The sequence below is a fragment of the Ixodes scapularis genome, unplaced genomic scaffold (assembly GCF_016920785.2).
Source record: "Ixodes scapularis isolate PalLabHiFi unplaced genomic scaffold, ASM1692078v2 PGA_scaffold12__126_contigs__length_90152505, whole genome shotgun sequence".
Lineage (NCBI taxonomy): Eukaryota > Metazoa > Arthropoda > Arachnida > Ixodida > Ixodidae > Ixodes > Ixodes scapularis.
The window spans coordinates 42,965,166-42,988,861 of record NW_024609838.1 but is presented as its reverse complement, the minus strand read 5'-3'; the positions used below and the strand labels follow the sequence as shown (position 1 = coordinate 42,988,861).

General features: G+C 47.3%; 1 protein-coding gene across 4 annotated transcripts in view; it reads right to left on the bottom strand.

Moving 5' to 3' along the window:
- Positions 1-3,002: 3,002 nt before the first annotated feature.
- Positions 3,003-23,696, bottom strand: part of LOC8026095 (cAMP-dependent protein kinase catalytic subunit 1) — a 431,775-nt gene continuing 411,081 nt past the window's right edge. For all 4 annotated transcript variants that reach the window (XM_042289546.1, XM_042289547.1, XM_040223215.3 and 1 more), the window contains 4 exons: positions 21,804-21,899; positions 18,029-18,151; positions 15,293-15,457; positions 3,003-6,319 (listed from right to left, as the gene is read on the bottom strand). In XM_042289546.1, coding sequence (XP_042145480.1) covers positions 6,194-6,319; positions 15,293-15,457; positions 18,029-18,151; positions 21,804-21,899 — 510 coding nt within the window. In that variant the 3' untranslated portion in view covers positions 3,003-6,193. The remainder of the gene's footprint in view (positions 6,320-15,292; positions 15,458-18,028; positions 18,152-21,803; positions 21,900-23,696) is intronic.

Here is a 23,696-nt window from a genome sequence, read left to right as displayed (position 1 = left end):
GGACGCACTTCATCTACCACCTTCAAAAGAAACCAAGCAACTCGAGAAGCTTCGGCTTCACAATGCCTTCTTGGAGATCATCGAGGCACAGAGGATAGCCCACTACGTAGGGCCACCTCTGGCCACAGCGGGGAGAATCATCTTCACATCTTTGGGCATCAACTACCACCCGACAGGGCACAAAACGCGAGGCTGGCTTCCAAAGGAGCTATGAGAGCTGCTACAGATTGCGCCTCTATCTCGTCATATGCATCCAGTGCATGACACAGGCAGGCGCATGGCCAGAGTCAAGGGTCTAGAGAACACTCTACAGCAAGGCTACGACGACACCTAGGTGACCTATGTTGACACCCCTCAGCCAACAGGGGTCGAATGACCCTTGCGGTTACGAATCATTCCGCCCAAATCCTCACGAGAGGCAGCATATATACTAGCAACAACGCAGAGGCAGAGGAGGCAGCCATTGCCTTGGCCCTCACCCTCAGAACACCGAAAGTCATTGTCAGCGACTCCCAGATGGCCATCTGCCAGTACATGCGTGGCCACATCTCTGACAAAGCCCTCAAGATCGCCACTGGCCATCGCCTGATCGACCACCCAGTCCGCATTGTGTGGTGTCCAGCCCATGCATCACTCCCAGGCAACGAGTGTTCACAGTGCAGCCCCCCCTCTTATACACCGGGCTAGCCCACCAAGTGAGCACTCGACATTCGCCTCGTGCAGCCACAACCCCCACACCTTTAAGGGGGTGCTGGACCACTACCGAGCAAAACGCCGAGCCTACCCAGAGGCTCACAGCACTCTCAGTAAGGCAGAATCCTGCATCCTCCGTCAAGTTTGGACGGAGACCTTCCTCAACCCAGTGCAATTACACTTGTGGTATCCAGATACATACGACCCGTCTTGCAGGAACTGTGGAGAGATCGCCACACTCCACCACATGCTCTGGGGGTGCCCGGAGCTGTTTATTCACTTGTAGAATCAAGACTTCATCAAGCAAGCCAGGCAACCAGGCGCCTGGGAATCCTTTTTGCGGGATCCTAACCCCAAGGCTCAGTAGTCCAGCTGGCCTCGGATGCCGCCAGGAACATTGCGTCTCGTCTGTCGACCGAGGGAATCGCGTGGTCAGAGTCTCTCGCTTGACGCGGGGATCTAACAGTTTTGGACCCAATAAAGTCTACTTCACTTCACCTCAACCCCCGCCCTCCCTCCCCCGGTTGCCGCCATCTTGCCTGTTTGCCACATTAGTGATCATGTGACGTCAAGATGGATGCGCCCAGAAGTGGGCCAGATCACGGCAAGCAGAGGGGCCCTCTGAGGCTGCGTTCCAATCTTACTCGAATGGACCCGAGTTACTCCAGTGGATCATGTCACGTGACAAGACTGATAGAGCAACTGGACTCAGATAGGTTTTCGAGTGCCAAGGTATAGAACATTTACCCTAGAGGGAGATCAAGTAAATTTTGGATCGCGGCCCTGCTTACCATAATCTGGCCAATCTGATCTGGCACACCTATGGGCGCAGCCATTTTAGTCACGTGATCACTAATGTGGCAAACAGTCAAGATGGCGGCAAGCGGGGGGGTGCCATTTTTGGCCGCTGGTTTACCACTCAAGCTCGTCGATTACTACGCAAATGCCATGGTGAAAATGACCACTGTGCAAAGAACCATAGTGAATACTCGGCAATCTCCATGCCTTGAGCTTCGACATTTTATATCTCCGTAAGAAAATTAGCAACAGCATTCCTATATAGCTGAATGCTTTTCCCAAGAACATGACTTCAACATATATTTTTTTTTACACAAATAAAAAAAAAAATATATGACCAGACCACCATTGCACAATGACGTGGAAACACCCCGTACCAAAATTTGCCTACTAAGTGACGAAAATTAAACAGATAGATTAAAATTGTAATGGAATGCTCATAGGCTAGTTTTATACACTAAGTTTTGCGATTTTGGAGCTCTAGTAATTGAAATAATCATTTCACAAATTTCAATCATTTTCATCTGGTGACCACGCAACAGTGCCCAAGTTAATCACAGCATGGTGCCCATAAATATTTTGTAGTGTAAATGCCAATCAGAACAAAATTCAAAATCTGTTTTGTAAAAAACATTGTTTTCACGGAAAATAATTGGAAGCCACCCTTAGTTCCAAGCGTTCCTCTCCCAAAACAACTGCCATGGGTACGGGGGAAGAAACATTTACTCACAAACTACGTATAAGGAGGAGTGACTCAAAAAATATTTGACGTTAATTTCCAGACAGAAATAAAAAACACAACAGACTCCAAAGAACTTTTTTTTTCTTCGCATTAATAAATATTAGAGCTTTCAGACTTTGCCAATGTGTTGTCCTGCATCTTGTTAATATTGGCACTAAATATTGTTGTCCTGGGTAGCGTAATAAACTTATGAGAAATGCTAAAATGGGGACATTATAATATTTTGGAGTTATTGTGAAACTCAATTTTAAAAAAGACCAGCTTTGATTTTTTTAAAACTTTCTCACATGAAGGCATATGATTGGTACTAACAGAATCTGCAAAACCATGTTGCATTATTTTTGAGTATTTGAAGTTATAAAGCTAGATATATGACTAAATTGAGGCTATCACAGTACCGTGAATGGGGCTTGTAGACACCCGTAGATGACAAATTCATTACATTTACGAAGTGTAAAAATGCTCAAGGCTGGTCAGAAAGAAACAAATTGATGGCACAGAGGCGGAAAAGGTTTTAAAGTGAGAATTCTTAGTGTGTTTTGTATAAGAGTTGCAGAAAATGACCGCGGTCCGAAGCAATCGAGAGGCACTCTCACGTCGCATACTTTGCAGGGCCTGTTTTCAATAGCCCACGTATAGGGTCTTTGCGTATGCCATGTGTAAGAAGGCGACTTAACAAGTTTATCTCAGCCTTTTGCCTGGAAGTAACATGATATGGCGTGACAGAACCTGCATGCCTGCTCACAGCATTGGAAAGAGGCAAAGCTCCTTTAGTATAACAACTTTTAATACAAGAACAGCTCCAACCACAAGTTAACAAATATACAAGGCTAAAAATCAGCAAGCAACGAATGACTGCACAGGGTAATCCGAACTGGGGAAGTATGGGGAAGGGTCCAGGGGGGAAGAGGGGAACAATAAATCCTTGGGAAGGGAAGGGGGGGAGGTCCTCGCCAAAATTTAATCTGCTCTCTGCGATATCTTCTGTGTGTGTTGGCGTGTGTATACATATCGATTTTGTGAGCTGGACTAGATAAAAAGATACCTCAGGGCAACGTCCCAAGAAACTCTGCTAATTCTCACGAAAGGGAGGGGAGGATCGGGAGGGGTGAGGGATGGTGGCAAGAGAGCAGAGGATGAAGAATGCTCTAATGAGGGTGGGCAAGGGAAACAAACCTAACCTCTCAACAAAACAAGAAAAAAAAAAACAGCAACTAAAATAATGGTGGTACACATTCCTATGGTCTCCACTCTTCAAGTGCCCCTTTTAGTCTGCATTTTACAAAAAAATGCGAAGTACGCACACTCACAACAACATGCTCACGAAGAAAGGAGGAGGAGAAAAGGGGGGGCGGGATGCTTGAAAAAAAAAAGAGTGCAGTTATGGCAAAAACATAAGACAAGAGTTTAATAAAATCGAGATGCAGGAGAGAAAAAAAAGTCTCCTTGCGTCCTTTGATAAGGTTGCACAGGACGACGCAATGCAATGGAAGGCGGGAAAAAAAAACACTCCGGAACGACAACATTGCACGCATCCCTTTTTTTCTTTGCGAGGGAGCATTCCAACCGCCGCTGTAAGACCGACGTTTCATTTGATTAACTTTTCATCTCGGTCCAGGTTCGAAATACCAACAGGCAAACTCGGGCGCCATGGTTTACCAACAGAAATTGAGGGACAAAGACGAAATGCCGGCAAGAAACAGCTTCGATCGCCTTATGACGGCCCTTTGCAAAAGTCGCCAGAATTTGGTTGTCCAACAAGATTAGCTGAGTGCGGTCCTTTTCTCTCTTAAAAGGCTCGAAAACAAACGCGTAGCTGAGCAGTTTGGACAAGGAGCCAAGTCGCCGAACCACACTAAATACTGGTGCTTTAAGATTGCATCACCTAGCAACGCCGTTCTTCTCAACTTTGTGTCGACCGACATGATATAACGTAGCTCCCAAACATAAGCTTCCAAAGTTGTCGCAATTGTTTATGCACGTGCAGATTTTTAATCCAGAATGTGGGCATCAAAGAAAGTTGTCTTGCAATCAATTGGAAAAACTAAAAACAAAAACAAGACACAAAGTATTTGTCACGCCTTTCCAAGAGTAGGCGACGTCTACGCTCTAAGGGAGAAGAACCGAACGGGAAAAGCTCCACCCGATTCCGACCGATGCGGAGCCGCAACGACGGTTAGTCTGTTCAGCCCGTCAATCGAGCCCCGTTTCTACAAAGTGTGGTCGTGTTCGTCAGAAAAAAGTTTCACCGAAAGTAAAACAGGAAGGTGATAAGGAAGAAGGGAAGAGGGAGAGCACAAAAGCTAATTTCAGGGCGACAAACTTCCCCGTAAAAGTCGGAAAAAATGTGAAGCTGGTAGTGTATTCCGTAGGAGGGGGGGGGGGGACTTGTGTAGTTAGTATTGCATATAGCAAACATATATATGCTTCTATGTACAGGCACGGTCAAACTCTCATTAAAATGTGGCGCGGGGTAAGCCACCGGTCTGACGACATCGCCACCGCCACCGTTGCCAAGAGGGGACGATGCGTGTGGACGAGAACTTCGTGTAGTGCTTTTTTTTTTTCCTCCAAGAGTCACACACCTAGAATTGAAACCGACCGCTACACGAACACTGCATGAAAGAGTGGCAGTGGGTACCCAAGAAAAATGAATCAAGAAGAAAAAACAGAAACTCGTCAAAACTGAGTGATTTCGGGCATTCCAGACACAAGACGCGGTAAGAGACGCCAGCGGTCGCCGTGCAAATCACACACAGGCTATGCACGCACACCGAACAAGGATGAGCGAGTGAAAGGGACCGAAAAAAAATAACTAGGGGCGTTTGGAAGCGATCGATTTGTGGTGCCCGGCAGTGACAAACGATTACAGGTCGAGAGAGAAGCGGAGGTGGTAGTGGTGGTGCAAAGAACACCAGAAAATCAAATAAACACATACAACAAAAAACAAATTGGGGAGTTGGGTGCGAAGGGGCGGGTCGGGTAGGGCGGTACGTTTTTCCAGCCAACAGTCAATGTGCAAAGAAAAAATAATAAAGACTTTGCTCGTAGCAAGGTTTTTCTCCGTGGTCACAGTGCCACTTGGGGCTGTGGCGTGCAGGGAAACAAAAGACAAAACAAGAAATAGCTAGAAAGGAGAAAGCGAGGCAAAAGTGGCACTATGCTTACGAGAAACAAATCTACATGCACGCGCACGCACCCAAACACACATGCACACACAACCTTTTTTTTTGTTTGTTTGTTTTCCCTTAAAACGCTTGATTGCTGCCTAGAAAGAGTATAGTTATGGTAACTGTCGTCGTGGCGTAGCCCAAAGAACGACCGTGACGAAAAGAGGAGTGTGTACGTTCTTGCCTTCGCTCCCCAAAGTACGCTTTTTTTTTTTCCGGTCGCTTTGCCATCTGGTAGTCTACAACAAAAAAAAAAAGGGAAAGAGAGAGAGAGAGTGTGGCGGGATGTATGAGGAAGGGGAAGAGTGCAGCAAGGGGAGAAAGCGAACGAGCAAGCGTGGACTCAAACAGAGCCGAACTCGTCCGCAAAGCCAAACGGACGTATGGCCGTATTCTCCGTGCCTCTTTTTCTTCACTCGAGAGGACGACCGACGACAGTCACTTGTGCCGTAGTACCTCCAGGCTCGTGCCATTCGTTGAATGAAAAGTGGGGCGCCAGAAATGCAATAAAATAATAAAAAAAAAAGAGCTTCGACCCGAATGCCTCTTTGACGTCGTGACAAACGTCTCCGCCGTGAAAGGGTATTTGCGACGGGGGGGGAAGGGGCCCGACGAAAACGGAGCGGGTAAGAGTGGGACAATGGGGACTCATCGTCCGCTTTGTGGGATCCTCTCTCTCTCTTCCTCGGGTCTGGTTGGCTGCTCTCTCCTGCGGCGGTCGTCCCTCCCCCCTCCCATTGGGTGCGCGAGAGCGGCGTGCAAAGGTGGCGTCATCGGCTGCGGCGTCGTCTTAGAAGTCTGCAAACTCCTTGGCACACTTCTCGGTCGAGGAGATGCGCAGGGCCTCTTCCTCATACTCGTCAAAGTTGCTCGTGTCTCCCGGGCCTTTGCACTTGGGGATGAAGGGAGCCTCCACCTGAGAAAAGGGCGAGAAAGAGGCAGACGGCACTGAAAATGGCTGGCACAGTGGCCGGGTGATTCACACAATAAAACTGTTGTGCCAGACTCGCACGACAAAACTCGGATGTCTCATTCGCGTGACAAAACACGGATGTCTCACTCGCGTGATAAAACTCGGATGTCTCACTCGCACAATGACACTCGCGTGCCGGACTCACACAATGAAACTTGGATGCCCAACTCACAGAATGAATGAAGCTCACATGCCCAACTCACACTTATGCTCACAAACAAAACTTGCATGGCAAAACTGACAAAGAAACCTACACCCCTCAGTCACAATGAAAATAAGCGACACTTGGGCATTTGGACGGGCATTTTACATGAGCTTGAAAGGAAAAAGGTTTGTGTTTAGAGCCTTTATTAGTGCTCATATTGTCACAGATGAAGGCAACGAGACGATGAGTATTGAACTGAAAATAAAGGTTTAATTAGCAAACTTGCGTCAGAAAAAAAAAAAGGAAGAACATAAGTTGAGAAAGCAGCAGCAAGCGTGGACGACGGCACCAGCAAGCGCTGGTGCGTCGCATCACAGCTGGCTATTGTGAGAGTTAATCAGTGTATGAATCTGCAATACCCAGCTCGGCTTCTGTGGTGTTTGGCTCGAATACATGTGTGTCTGGCAACTTTGGGGGTCTCAGTTCTGGAAAGTTTGCAATGCAATGCCAGGCCAGGCTGCTACATAGGCTGTCTCAAGCAAGTCATTCACATGTTCGTGCTGCTCTTCGCGACTTCAGCAAACTATAGGGGCGCGCACTAGTTAAGCAAAATGGCAGAAGGAGGTAGCTTTCTTCATTCACCATGCGGACCACCATGAATTTCTTGCACTACAGCGTAAAATCTGTTACATGTGAAAGCAAAGCAATTTTTCGACGGCAGAAACCTTCTAGTCAATGCATAGGAATGACACGGCGGAAGCATAAAAATAATTACTGGAAACAATGTTTGTTTCTATGCTGGCTATGAGAACCAAGCAGCGATAGCAGACGACAGAGTCGAAATGACCTCCTCTCTTGACCTTCTCAGCATTGCTGCTACGCGGCGTCGATTTCGCTGGAGTTGCCAATAAAGTAATAGTTCAGCCTTTAGAGCATGCGTGACTCCTTAAAGGGTAACTGCAAAGAAAAAAGAAGTTTTTTCTTTTTAAACAGCCTAATTGGGGCAAGCATGTCACAAAACAAATGTTCCGCGAAAAAAAAAAAAAAATTTTTTTAGCAATATTTACGTTACAGGACGTAATTTAGTCGGAGTCAGAACCTCTCCACATTTGAAACTCCCGCTCTTTCGGCCCCCGCAGAGGAGAAGTACACCCCGCCCCTCACTTTTGGATTTGCTCTTGGGTTGACTTGGCTGCAGAGTTCAACGACGCAGCGCCTCGACTACCGGTAAGATCTGGCAACAACGCACGTTAAACATGGTGCCGGTATTGTTTTGGTTTAATGGGACACGAGAAGCTGCGCGGTTTGCAAGCACATAGCGAGGACGTGACCGGAGAAGTGCCCCTGTGATGTTCCCGGAAGACGGAAAGTATCATTCGTAATCGTCATGTGTGCTTTGAAAGTGAAGGGAGTCACAGGATCCATGAGTGCGCAACCACAAGCCAACGTTCACGACACTGCTGCATTGACTTTGGCGATCTCGTTCTGTCTGGCGGTGTGACAAAGAACTGAAATGTTTGAGGTGTGTGTGGTGCGGTGCTTGGAAGTAGACATCCACACTAACACGGAGCACAAATTGGTTGTTGTGGGGTTGAGGTTCAACAGGTTCAGTCCCGTCGTCGTCAGCTGATCCAGTCAAACTGGTCCGGGAGGACGCAGCGAGTGTTTTTAAAAGTAAATCTTCCTTCATTCCGTTTCAAAGTGTGGAAGATTCTCGACGCGTACCGTGAGTAAAAAGCTGCAGGCGTTTTCAACAAAATTAGGTTGTTTTAATTGAACAATGGACTCCGAATTGTTGTCCTAAATCTGCCGTTTTTATGCTTCGTGTTGTTGGACTGCGTTTGCATAGCAACGTGTTGCGCTCATCGTGCAGTGTGAAAAAATTTGGGCAAGATTTCCTACCTGCCCACAGATGCATGAACTGTTACCATTTTTTACGTAGTGAACATAGTGCTTTTTATTATTTTGGGAAGAGGCGTTGTGCATTTATTACGGTAAAATCACTTGAGAGTTCAGAAATTGGGGAGGGCAAGCAAGCTTTCCGAACTTTGTCTCTTTGCTCTCTGGCATTGCCCTAGTTTCAAGTTGGAGTTTCAGAAGACATACCTACTAGCAGCCAGAAGGTACAAACTGCTCTAAAGCAGGTAAAAGACTAGGAAGTCGGGACGGTGCGGACTCCTGTGTTTCGCGCTTTTTGCAAGGTGACTGGGGAAGTGCTTTTGCAAGGTACACGGAATATGCAACCGATTTTGTTATGCCCGCCGTTTACGTCTCTTCAGCGAAACAAATAAAGATAATCTACAAAGCTGCAATCACAAGCCGAGATTTACGATAGCAGTACACATTCATTCAAACAACTTTACGTAAGATGGTTCGGAAGCCGAGAAAAAAAATCTGTCGTAATTCGGACGTCCGAAGGCTTCTGCGGACAGTTATTACGTAATAACCTGCTGCGTTTTTTTATGTAACAGCTGTGTCTAGTCGCAGACATTAGGTGTACCCGGTGCGAAACTCGACAGCCTCCGGAGCGATATGACGAGAACGTAACTCGACACGTTTGTCGGTACGCGAATGCCCGATTGCCTCCAGCCAAATAGCATTGCTTTCGGGGCAACATGGCTGCTGGAAGGCTTGCTGTCGGGATCACTCATCAGATATCTCTGAAAAATCAACATTTGCACGTGCAAACAAAAAAACAAAAAAAAAAAGCATGTTAAGCAAGCATAGAGGAAAACGAAAGAACGGCGCCATGAAAGCCAAAACCCCGCGTCGCTTCCTATCACTAACACCTGCGACAGCTGCTAAACACACACTACTTCACTTCAAGAAGTCTCACTCAAGCACCTGGGTCAGCATGAAACACTGATCACTTCGGCGAAACGACTAGCCGAGGTAGGCGAGACAGGCGAGAGCAGAGACTTCGGCGGCCATGAGAGAATGGCGAAGCTTTTGTTTGTTATGGTATGAATCCAAACGGAAGTGCCCGTCTTGTAAACCTTTTGTAAAGAATAATAACTCTCATCACATGGGTTATTCTTTAAACCAGGGTGTCGAACTGGAACCAAACCGTTAAACCCGAGCCGGAACTTAACCGGAAAAAAAATAACGGTTACCGGCTCATGTCAAAACGGTTCGGCCACGCGCTGTTGACAATGAATGTGCTATCAATGCCATTTGTTTTTTAAGTGCCGTCAACTGACACACACCTCGCTTACATATTTTTCTTCTCCACTCAGTCTTAGGAATAGTATAAACGCTGCATCCATGAATCTTGACAAACGCTGCATCCATGAATCTTGACATAGGAACCAGTATTGCGCTGGTCGCGGCTTGCACGGAAAAAAATAAATTGGAAGGCTGTGCAAAAAAAAAAAAAAATCGCGTCACGGGATTTTATTTTCCTACCGTTCTCGTAAATCCTAAATGCTGCTGTGTGCTCATTTCATAACACGTTTCTAAAACGCGTGAGTTCTTGAAGCTTGCTTCCATCGGAATGAGAAAAGAAAAGGCTGTGGAGTTTGATAATAATGCATCCGGTTTCGTATAGGCACTTAGAAGCTAACATATTTGTGAGACAGCAAACTCTTCTATTTTAATATTTATCCTATTACGTCCTTCTGGCGTTGCGTTCGGTGAAGTGTTTTTCATATTCCGTATCTTGTTTGATGAAAACTTCTTTAAGGGTCTAATTTGAGTTACCGAAGGCTAGTTCAAATAAAGAAAGCTGTATTTTCTCCCCACTGTTCCTTCAATTGCTTACACGCCGAGGTGGCGGGATAGTTAGCGAATTCTACTTGTAAGTGGGTTTGTAAGGAGGTCGCGGATTTGACAGCTACTGCGTCGGACCCAATTAGATGAAGTCCGAATGCGTAAACGTCGGTGAGGTAACCTTTGAGTGCACATAAAGAAACTATTCCTGGTAGAAATCCCTGAGCCTTACACTACGATGTATCCCGTTTCGTATGTGCTGATTTCAGATGTTTTATTTGTAATTTATTTTGATGTTGCAATTTGTCATTTATAATTTCCGAACCGGTTCGCGAACCGGTTCAGCGCCCCGAACCGGTTCGTGAACCGGTTCGCGGATCGAATTAATCGAACCGGAACTAAACCGGAACAAAATTAATTTACCTGAACCTGAACCGTAACCGAACCCGTATTTTTTTCGGTTCGACACACTGCTTTATACGTAAAGATAGGCTGCTCAAAAGGAAATTACAACATGTAACAAACGTTTAACAACCAAGATCTAAGCTGTCAATCAATCTCTTAGCCAATGAGAAGTATAGCAGCCAATGGGTGCTAAACGTCACGGAACACCAACTTTGTGGTGTGCGATTTAAAACGGACAAAATAGCTGCAAACTAAAATCAGTCTCCCGCAATAAATATTGCTGTAAACCGTTTTTATTTCTCGAGGAAACATTGGTTTTTGACATGCTTGTCCAAATTAGGCTGTTAAAAAAAATTTTTTTTCTTTGCAGTTACCCTCAGGAACCATAACATAAAGTGGCGACGAGGATGTTTTGGAGCTGACTGACGAACTGATGTACGAGAGTTCCGGAAAGGTTAGTGAGACGCCGAGTGGTTTGACGGCAGCGACCGAAGCCACCGAGGAGCTCAACAACGCAACCAACGATGAGGAAACCATGGCCAGGATTGGGCATACGCAACATTTCGACTCGTCTCTGGGTTCCTGGTCTGCATACGAGAAGAGACTGACGTCGTTTCTGAAGGAAAACTGGGTGCCGGACGCCGACAGGGTGGACGCCGTCTTAAGCCTAATTGGGCCTACGACATACAACGTCCTCAAGTCGCTGACAGCTCCCGCATTTATTCTGGATTATTCTTAGATTATTCTGGCCTCCTTATTTTTACAGTGAAGCTGTTAAGAGCTAGGTTCCCCAGGATCGTGTCCGTGTATGTCGACACAAACCTACCCGGACAGTTACTGCCATCTATAAGCGACGGTGGCAAGCACACGAGTATGGTTTCCACCGTCGTTCGTAGATGGCGGCAACCTTTCCATCCATAATTGAAAAATGGATAGTTGGGCGCGTTGGTGGGAATTCATCGTAGGAAACAGCGCGAAAAACAGACGACGACGAAGAAGAAGCACACAGTGTATCGAGTACAGCTCCACTGGTCCTCCTTCTTCACGAGAGTGGAAAGGCTGAACGTTTTTTTACATTCGAGGTAAGAATAAACACGAAACATCTAGGTGCACGGAGAAGCGTTTCTTTTCGATCATGCACGCGGCAATATGATGTAATCGAATTTTCATTGACATAACCACCAATGCGGGTCATCTGAAGGGATGAATAAATGGCAACACAAATTTACCTGCCGGTCGCAATAACAAGGCTTAATTCGAGAGGAAATCTGGGATTTCAAGAAAAAGATCCACGCAACGAATACAGTCAAACGCCTTTATTACGAAGACCGCAAAACCGGCGGAATTTTCCGTTGTACAGGTAACTTTGTTGTAGTAGTTAGCCGCAAAACTTAATTTGTGCCATCGCATATAGACGTACCTACGTGACATTCAAGGTGCTTTATGAAAAAGTATGGTGTCAAATATAGTACAAGCCACATCAGAAATTAGGTTTTGTACGCTGACAATTGTCTTATCAAAAAAGGGAACGGTGGCCGAGTTCGCTAGCGCATTGCAGCTTGGACCACGGGGGGGGAAAGTTTGTGCTGCAGAATCAGGCATCTTAGGCTCAATTACCACTTACTTCTGTTTCTTTTTCTTTTTTTTTCTAAATGAAAATTATATTGTCACGCGTTTGTGTACTGACCACTGCAAGACACAATTTAAAGACACCAGCTAACGGTCGTACTACCGTACCGCCAGTGGTAAAGTTTGCCATCTACAGCCGGGCACCAGGCGCTCCTTGCTGCGGACTAATTTACCACTGTCCAAACTTCCAGACAACAAACTCAACTGACTTGCCAAAACGTGAATCACAACCACTGCTAGACCACCGACATCGACCCCCCATCACGCAGCAAAGGAGAGGCGTTCGCCGACCAAGTGAATATGGCCTTTCTAAAATCGGGTGGCCACTTGCGCCGCCACGTGTCATTCAGAGGAGGCCTTCGAAGCAGCGCAGCGGGCGTGGCAGCACGGCAAAATCGGCCAGGCACTCGGCCCGTGACAGCTGCAGTGCTCGTTGCAGCGAGGAGCGAGAATAGGGAGAGGCGCACACCCGAGCCGACCAAGCCCTTTTGCACATCTGTGGGGGGGCACGTTTCGTAGCATTAGCTACACTGGCCGAGGTTGAGCAGTTTCGTGTGGCCCTCATAATGAGCCGTGCTCATTATGCGAGCCGCGCTCATTATGCGGAGCGCGCTACGGCAGCGGCGGAGCTCCGCATAATGAGCATGGCTCGCAAAATCAGCACAACTCATTATGAGAGCCACGTAAAGTTGCCGCTGCTCCCGCCTCGCCTGCCTCGCCGGTCTGCGCATTCCAGAGGAGTGATGTCATAGCTGTGCGCCTCCGTTGCGCAGTAGTCAAGTCCGACGCTGCACCGGAGCCGCTTGATAGCGCCTCTCATTTTGTGCGCATAAGCTCACGCTACGTATATCCTGGCATAGCCGAGCTAAGCCACCACAATTTTTTTTTCTGTGCGGCTCTACTTATTTCGCATAGACTTTGGAGCCACGGGTAGTCACAGATCATGTTTCCTCGACCGCATATTATAGCTCCAAGGCAGAACAATTTGGGACTCAGATCAAGCAGGATTGGGAATCAAGGATCCTGAGGAAGATCGGCGCATCGGCTGAACGAATGCCAAGAAAGGATAAAAATGTTGAGACTGCCCACCCACTGAAACATTGTGCCCACTGAAATACATTGTGATGACGTGACTCAATGTGGAAAAGAAGATGGAAAAGAAGAAGGGCAAGTCAACCCATGGATCGGCCCAAAGGGAGAAAGGAAGATGACGAAAAAGAGGGATTTTGGAGTGTGTGCTCGGAGAGCGTGCAGAGGACTGGCGGAAGAGAACGTGCAGAGAGCGGAACGACACCATCGGCCAGGGAAATCGGCGGCCTCCTACTGCTGACCAGCAGCCTGTTCCAGCGAGGGCAGCGCATAGAAACCTACGCTGCCCGGCTTCCTACTGCGCGAGCACTGGTTGCGGTGACTCTTGGAACCGCCGACGGAAGCCAACCGCACCCGCTCCTGACTGCCTGCCACAACCGTCGGCCGACAACGACAGCCCCAGACAGAACACCCGCTGCTGCGCATGGTGACTCAAAGACATGGTGACAGTTGCGTTTTCCTTCCTTCAATTTTTTTTCTACTAAGTTTTCCTTTTTTTCTTTTAGTATAACCATATGAGCTCTTTGATTTCTTTTGTAAATACATGTTTTAAGAGAAACGAAGGACATTGTATCTTGTCAATTATTAACCACAAAGAACCCTGTGACATACATTTTTCTTTCTTAACATACTCTCGTTTGCACAGCTCCTTACAAATACGCCGACATACACACAAATTAAGAAAACGAGTGCATGCATTGCCCGAACAAAGCGATGAAGAAATAAAAAAGAGTCGTATTGGAGCAGAGTGGCTCGTAAATCAACGGCACAGCAAAACGAAAGCAAACATTGTCGGTTTCGGGTCTAAATTATTTTTTAGTGTGCAACCTTGTCTCTAGACGGCGTTACGTGACTATGTTGCTGCATAAAGGCTTTCTATGCAGCACTATATTCACATAGTGCCATCTAGACACAAGGTTGCACACTAACAAATTATTTGGACCCAAAACTGAAAATGTGCGGCGTGCCAACGGAGGTTGGCACAGCGGCGGCATCAACCTATGCTACTGCCGCAATAGTACTTCCGTTTCCTATGTGCGTCGCCTGAGAGTGTCTATTTACGTAAAAACAATCACTTTTCACCTAAAAAAAATCCCTAATGCCAGTGTTTTTTGTTTTGTGGGGCCACACAATCGCTTCGTTAAACAAAAATATTTGTTAGACAAGATTCTAGTAGTCAAAGAAACTGGCTGGGACAGTTTACTTCGTTAAACAAGCGCTTTTGTAGTAGAGGCATTTGACTGTACCCGCATTACAAGAATGCAAGGAATGAACACACATAATTTTGTTGGGATGTTTCATAGTTCATTTGAACATCACTTTGGACAGAGCTTTGCAAATATCCTGGCAGAAAGAAGTTTTACCCTGTTCTGCCTAAATTCCCAAGATCAATAGAATGACTAAATTTCTCGAATACCAAATGCAAGATGTGAAACCATGGTTCTAAGCCCCCCGGCCTGTTTTTCACTCAATTCAAGACAACCAGGGTCGTACAATGTCATGAGGTGTGAGCAATGCTATTGAGATGATCGCAAGTAGGGAGCCTTCATGTGCACTTTGCTAGGGTGATGCCACCCTTTGTAATACCACTCGCCGACAAACCAGCAGCCATTTTGGTTTGGCGATAATCCGTGGGCTTATAACCCTCCTGGAAACAAGCACCTTATCTCACAAGTTCGGAGCAGCGTTATGGAACCCACGGAGGGAGGATTAGCATTTCCCACCTCGGATGGGAGGACCCATGGACACAAAGGCCACTTTCCGGCGCACCGGGAAACAATGAGGAACAAAATGGCGGTGGATGAGGGTGTGGGAAAGGGAAACAGGCAGTTGGCATCACCCTATGCGAAGCGCACATGAAGGCACCCTAATCGCAAGTTTGTGTTTCAAGCTGAAATAAATGCAGATTGATTTATTGATTGGAGAGCCATTCCCCTCACCTCCTTCTTGTAGATGGCAATCCAGTCGGTGGTGGCGAACCACTTGTGGTTCTTGATGTCGTTAACCCCGTTCTTGAGGTTGCCAAAGCGCTTGGTCAGGTCCACCTGAAGCAAGTTCCGCAGCAGGTCCTTCAGGTCAGACGTGAAGTGTGACGGAAAGCGCACCTGCAAAAGGAGAGAAACGGGCGTCAGCTCGGCCGACAGACTGCCGACCAGTTAGCTCGGCACACTTCCAACGAGATGGCGACACTTTCGAATTAAAGGTCAACCGCGGCGGCATTGACGACGAATGATACTACGATGCACGCCAAATTGTTGATTACCATTTTTTTCTGGTGTATAAGTTGCCTTTTTTTTTCCGCTACAAATTTCTGTCTGTGGTTTGCTTACGCCGGTACGACTTTTTTGTGTTTTTTTTTATGAAGTGTGGACTGCCGCACAAAGGTTCATTACTAGTAGCTCCACAGCTTGAGAGAAAGCACAAAATGAAATTGAAACTGGAACTGTAAATATTCGGCTATCCACGAAGTGGCACATTAAAGGGGTACGGAAACGAATATTGAAATATACAGATTTTGTTTGGAAATGAGTCAAGCATGACGGATAATAACCGTAAATGATAATCGCATGTTTTGTATTTTGAATGACTGGCTATATTTTTCGTTCGAAGCGGTGCGCTCGAAGACAAGCAAACGGAGAGCGCGATAAATCATAAAATATTTGACGCAAAAAATAAAAAAAAAGGATTCTCCGCATTTGTGACGTAGCAAGGCTGAAGTGGTTATGAGCTTTGCCGTTGATGGTGTTGTCATCGTTGTGGGGGCATCAATAGCGACAATGCGTTACAACCGAGCCGTTTCAAGTACTTGTGGGGTGACGAGCGTGTGACTGGACCAACAAGCACGTAGCTTCCGCAGCACTATCAGCTTAGGGGCTCCAAGTTTCGAGTGACGGGCTAATCTTCTGGTAAAAGAATGGCGGTGTCCGGGTACACAAACGAGGGTCCGAAATAGCTCCTTTCTGTCTTTTTGAACTGTTAAGTACAATGCGCGATTTGTGAGTTAGGGAGGAAAGCGAAGAAGAAGTTGAAAGATTGTTTCATGACCACTTTAAACAGTTGAGCGTACTTCCAAAGAGCAGCACTGTTCCGATGTTTAGTGTGGTACTTGCTACATCATGACCTATGTAGCAAGATCCCTAACATTGCTAGATTACCTCCCGACTAAGCTTTACAGGCATCCACCAGGTGCACATCGAAAGATTGATTAATTAGCTTTAAATTTAGATTTTTTTGTGCCTTTCAACAAAATACTAGTGTTGTTGAGGTAATGCAGCAACATGCATCACATTTAAGCTAGAAAATGAGCACTGGAATTCCGTTTTCTGAGCTGGCAGTCGGTTGGGGCTTGGCTTCTGGCAGCGCAAAGACAGTCCAAAGCATAGATTCGTGGCTGCAGTGCCGCGCCGACCATACAAAGAATTGCATGTAAATCGAGATGCTTTTTAAAATATATGTCACCAGTTTGTTTTCTATCGAAAGTAAGGACCGTGTGAAAATCAGGATATCTGCAGACGATTGTATAACAGGGTAGTGATTCAAATGGTGACCAGAAGACCACGTAAGGTGAGACGAGAGTCTTTCAATTCTTTTTCTTATTTTTCATTTATCGTGCTGAAATTTAGTAGGTGATTTGAAATATGCTATTACTTTTCAGACAGCTTTAGTAGCTCCTAAGTTACCACTAAATTTGTAATTTTAATTAGGCCCTTTAACGGGTCGGTTAGCATAAAATTCTTCAGAATATATCAGAAATTTTCATAGAATTGCATTCACCAAGACATGATTTGTGCGGTGATGCTATTTTAAGCCTGATTTAACAATACCACATCGGTGAAAAAACATTTGCAACAAAGTTGCACAAAACGGAGGCTACATCTTTTTGAGACTATAATTAAAGGGAAGATGGGGCACATCTACATTTAAAAAATAAAAACGCTTGAATTGCGTTCATTTGGCCTTTAGAATAACAGATATCAAAATTATATTTCAATGCGACGCGCCGGAGAGCCACAAGAGCAATTTCAAAATAGGGCTGAAGCCCCGCCCCCCTAGCCTTGGGCAGCCAAAAGAGCCGTCGATGACGTCATGGACAGCGACTGTCTTTCGCGTTTTTCTCGCGTTTAACAATACTTACGCAGCAAATGGTTTGGGTATTCGGGTTCACGGGGTAAAAATACACTAGAATTCACTTCTAACTCATTTTTTCCAAGAAGCTCCGTAGCTTCCCTTTAATTAAAATTATTGTACGACATATAAGGCAACAAAAATAGCATCACTGCACAAAGCATGTCTTGGTGAATGCAATTCAACAAATATTTGATATATTCTGAAGAATTTTATGCTAATGACTCATAAAAAGGACCTAATTAGAATTACAAATGTATTGATAACTCAGGATCTCATAAAACTATCTAAAAACTAATTGAATATTTCAAATCACCACTGAGAAATACATCAGTATACTACATTTCAGCACGATACATAAAAAAAAAAAAAGAGCTAAAGACCCTCGTCTTTTTGTAAGTCGTCTGCAAGTTGCCACCTCGCAACTAGCAGACAGCTTACGACGTGTGTAGGCCGTAAGCAGTACGGCAAACACACACTGCCATCTTTCTGGCAACGAGCCACTTATTTCGAGGACGACGAATCCAACGATGGGGGCGAGAGGTGCTTGCCTTTCCCGAGACGATCTTCTCGTAGATCTGTATCGGCTGGTCCGCAAAGAAGGGAGGGTAGCCGGCCGCCATCTCGTACACCAGGACTCCCAGCGCCCACCAGTCCACAGCCTTGTTGTAGCCCTGAGAAACAGGAAGCACGTGTGCATCACAAGGTGCGCACAGCTTGCAAACATAGTGGGCCTCGACGTAGGGTCGCTCTCACTCCGGTTTGGCTCCTATGTACTACACGTTCGTGTAGTGAACCGACACACTGCTGGTCAAGTTCACCTATTCACTTGGATCGACTTACTGTAAAAATAGGGTTGTAGGACGCACACGCAATACGAAAAATCAATTTTACAGTGCTCAGGAAAAAGAATAAACTAGACATTCAGACTGTGTTATTACTAAGTATCATTATATTACAGTCGTGGAGTGAACCAGAAACAAATGCCGAGTGAACTCGGTGGATGGTGTCACCTCGTCCGAGTCAACGTCTAGTGAGCTAGAGACGATTTGCAAGCGTTGCATAAAAGCCCTTGAGGTTATCACGAGAACTCTCCATCTCTTTACAACTTCTACTTTTAATTAAAGCTCACAAAACTCCCTTTCCCACAGTAGCACAGACAAAGAAGCATGGGTGATTGGCTTCCAGGATCGTAAACCTTTCTTCCCCCGCTGCAGTTGCTTCTAGCCTTTGCAGCCATTGAGCACTTCCGAGCATGTGCGAGGGTGCAGCTTTGCGGAGGGTGTGTGCGGGGAGAGTTCCCCGCCGTATACAAGGTGACCTTGACGGATTATGGGCGCAGGTGAGGCCTCGCCGCTCTGCCGCTCAGCATTGCACCTCAAACCCCTTGGTTCGAAACCTCATTTGTGTTATGCCACTCGCGATACACAATTATCTCAATATTGTGCAGCAAGAAAGACGGTCCTTGCTTAATAAAAGGATACCCTGAAGTGATTTCCACTTTCATTTTACTGTTGTGAAACATGGCAGACCTATGTTAGACAAAACTGATCTAGTCCTGGACCCTGGAAATGATTTTTCGACCCTGAAATGAACGAAACAAAAACGGAACGTATCGTTCCGGTAGTGTCACCTCGATAAAAAAGTGAAAGCCGCTTACAACTCCCTGTAACGCCGAATTAGAGCGCAGCTCTTGAGGAGGAGGAGGGAAGGGCGCTGGGGGGGGGGGGTTAGACTAACCAGGGGGGGGGGTCACGTGACCTTGGGGGTCACGTGACCCCCAATGCCGATGATGTCATCACTGACGTCACTGATGATGTCATCAGTGACGATGACTATGCGGGTAGCGATGACGTCATTAGTGACGTCACTGATGACTTCACCAGTGATGATGACGATGACGATGCGAATGTCGGGGACGTCCTCAGTGACGTCGCTGACGACGTCATCAGTGATGATGACGATGCGGATGCCGGTGACGACATCAGTGACGTCACTGATGACGTCATCAGTGATGATGACGATGCGGATGTCGGTAACGTCACCGGCATCCACATCGTCATCATCACTGATGACGTCACCGGCATCCACATCGTCATCGTCATCATCACTGATGACGTCACCGGCATCCACATCGTCATCGTCATCATCACTGATGATGTCACCGGCATCCGCATCGTCATCATCACTGATGACGTCACCGGCATCCACATCGTCATCGTAATCATCACTGATAACGTCACCGGCATCCACATCGTCATCGTCACTGATGACGTCATCATCATTGATGACATCATCACTGATGACGTCACCGGCATCCACATCGTCATCGTCATCATCACTGATGACGTCACCGGCATCCACATTGTCATCGTCATCATTGCTGATGACGTCACCGGCATCCGCATCGTCATCATCACTGATGATGACGTCCTCAGTGATGATGACGATGACGATGTGGATGCCGGTGACGTCATCAGTGTCGATGACGTCATGGGGGGGTCACGCGACATCGGCGGGGGTCACGTGACCTCGAGGAGGGGGTCGCGTGACCTCGAGGAGGGGGTCACGTGACCTCAGGGGAGTCACGTGACTTCGGGGAGTCACGTGACTTCGGGGGGTCACGTGACCTCGGGGGGGGGGGGGGGGGGGTCACGTGACCTCGGGGGGGTCACGTGCCCCCCCACGAAGTCACGTGACCCCGGTGGGGGGATCGCGCGGTGCGTTATGGGACATTTCCCATGATGCACCGCGCAATTACGCCGACGCCGACGGCGACGGCGACGCCGCTCAAGCCGGAAACGGGCCCCTAAGAGCTGCGCTCTAAAAGAAAAAAATCTGTATCTATCTCTCTTTCCTCTTCCCCCCTTTTTCACTCTCTCTAGGTACATGAGGTGCAGTAGCATCACTAGGTGGGGGGGACCGCCCCGGGTGCCGCACTCAGGGGGATGCAGCTGGGCAGTGAAAGGGAAGGGTTGGTGACACAGCGGGCCACAAGAGCGGGAAGGGGTGTAGCAGGGGGCAACAAGAGCGGGGGGGGGGGGGGAAGTCACGGCGGGCCACCACCCTGGGTACCACTGACCCTAGTCATGCCACTGATGAGGTGGGCATGCGTCCAGTGCCCCAAGGAGGGAAAGAGAAAGAAAAAGAAAGAGGAAGAAGAAGTGACACTTCAACCTCACAAGATACCAAATCTTCCTGGGGGACGACGCTTTGATTTCTGCTCAATTTTGCGAAAGAATGAATATTTGTCCCGAAAGCCCAGAAAAGTTAGGCTGCACATACAGTTGAACCTCGATTTTACAAAACCCGATTTTACGAATATCCCGATTTAACGAACGAATTCGGATTCCCCACGCAGCCTATGCACGAGGTCTCCCTTCCTCGATTTCACAAAGTTCCCGATTTAACAAAATAATTAGCGGGTCCCGGTGATTTCATTAAATCCGAGGTTCAGCTGTATACCAAAAACCCCCATGACGTGAAAATACCAACTTCCAGAAAACAGATCTTGAAACTGTCCTTAGCGCGTCCATTCGAAGGGCATGCGGCGAGCCATTCGCAAGTGCCTAGATTTTTACGGAAGCGGGACGCACAAGAATGCAACCACCGCTACAAAACTGCTAGGTAGTTGCAAACTGGCTGCTCGGGCTCTTTTTCAGTCTCTTTTCTCCAATCATATCCTATGATGGTACAGAAATGGGTACAACTGAGATCTAATAAGTCAGCTAAGGTACATCACGAACAAAAATAATGGAACTCATAAAACACGATACTTACATAGACTTTCAAACCAAATCACGGGGACAAAAACAATCCAAGTGACTCCCAGAGACTCCGCCACCAGGTTCCTCCGTTCTAGTCCGCTTCTCTCAGTGTGATTTTAATTAAAGAATAAGCGACTCTGCATCAAAAAATTATTACGGTTGTGTTTTGAAACTAATTTATTTATAACATAAGAGGGAAAAAACCCATTTTTTTTTTCTGCAGGTGTTAGCCCCAGTGGGCATCTGTTGTCTTTGCTGCAGACGAGAAATTTCCCCAGTGCAGTACCCCAGCTAACCTGCAGTCTTTAATGTGCCCCATGCAGTAGTGATGCACGACTGCACGCACGGTATGATGCTCGTCCAGATCGAAACGGGTAGAAATGAAAACCCAGGAATCCCATTAAAAAACAGTCAAGCTTTTGCTCCATGTGTTCTGAGTTGCGGTGCGCTAGAACACATGGCCTCATAATCTCCCCTCAGCATTGGGGTTGGTCAAAAAGACAAAAAAAGTGAGGAAAGTGAGGGCGTTCTCCCAGGGACGGGAAAGAGAGGCCCTCACCTTGCTGAGGATGATCTCCGGGGCCAGGTACTCGGGGGTCCCGCAGAGGGTCCAGGTCCTCCCCTTGACCCGCTTGGCAAAGCCAAAGTCCGTCACCTGCGGCCGGAAAAGTCATTGAGGGTAAGCCCGCTTGACAGAACTAGCACGGGTAAGCCCAAGGCCACATCTTTGCCTATGGTATTCTAAGACAAAGCTCGCAGACGTTTCTCGGTGCCCTAAAAGGCAAGTTCAGACATCTGACCTCGAGTGATATCGACCACATTACGACTCCTTGTGGTCTAATATGACATGTCGTGCGGACCTCAGTTGGCATTGCAACCAATTTGTCTCAAGCAGTCGTGAGTGGTTGCGACATACTCGTTTGCACTCAACTGCACATGTCTGCACCAGCCTTAATAGAGCCTGTCTAAAACATGGCCAACTTCACAGAAAGTTACAGTTACAAAAGTTGCATAGCATCAGTTTTGAAACCAAAATGAAATGACATGCTGCCCGTCAGAAGTATCGCTTTGAAGGGGTCAAATTTGGGGTTTTTACGTGCCAAACCAATGACAGGCATCTGGCACGCCCCAGCGGAGGACTGAGGATTCATTTGGACCACCTGGGAACCTTTTAATGTGCAACTGAATGCTCGGTTACATGGCACCATCTCCGCAATAAACCTCCGTCAGATTGCGAGCACCTCGGTCGGGATTCGAACCTGCCACCTGGAGGTCCGTAGGCCGGCGCTTTGCCTCGGAGTCACCAAAGCGACTTTGCTTTGAAGGGGAAAGCATTTTCATGATTTGTTATTAAATAAAAGATTGGCTGCATGTTTGGTCATCCTGCCAAATGCGTTTAAATGCAGCAGCTTTGTAAAATGGGGTGTGCCCTTAGCTCGGGTGGTGCCTAGCAGGGCCGTAACCAGGGGGGGGGTTAGGGGGTTCTGACCCCCCCCGAAATTTTTTTCTGGGTACGGCCCTGGTCGGTGCACTGGCAGCCAGCCGATTTTAATCTCTACCTCTGCGCACGCGCAGTGGCGCCGGTCGGCTACCGGGTACCAAACCGGGACCGGTTCTCCGGTTTGCTGTAACTCTCCATTATATGCCACCGATGCACATGATTCATAGGCGAAAATAAGACAATAGACACTTTCAAAATGGCCGCCGTTGTCCCCGAAAACCCCCCCCGAAATATTTTCTGGGTACGGCCCTGGTGCCTAGGGTGGGATGACCCTTGAAGAACTCTGTTTCATTATTGTTTTTGAAAAGCAATGCAGTCCTCTTCAGTATCGCCAATGAAGACCACACATCAAACATTATGACCTAGTTCTGTCTAAATGTTTCTTAAACAGGCCGGAAAACCTTGCAACTTGCCAAGTTGCCGATATCGGCTGACTCAAGTGGGCGAACTGAGGTGCACCCAACAGTGCAGTCAAGGCTACGGCGTGGGCTTAGCCAATATTGAGCTAAACGTCATCACCATTGCCCCTCTTTGCTTGTTTTTACTTCTCCGGGTAACCGTAATGGGTGACGATTTCCTCTCAACACTCGGAGATGTCCACGTGATTGGCTCGCCTGCGCAGCACGCTTCTTCGGAGTCGTTCGGCTGTCCCCGTGGTCCCACGGTTACCGCCGCCTCCCGCGTCACAACCGCCATCGTCGTCTCACCGTTTGCGATTATTGTCTCTCGGAGTATCGTTCACACTGCGGACACTATGTGCACAGACTTATGCCACAGTTGTGCAGCCTTTGTCGAATGTCGTAGACACCAAAACATGGTGAACAGTGCGGTGCAGACAACACTTGCGCCTGGCACACGCCCGCCCTAATCTAGCCCATTGTTTTTTAGAGGATCACGTGATATCTCATACCTTGGTAGCCCGAGGCCAATGTTGCCGGATAGAACCGAAGT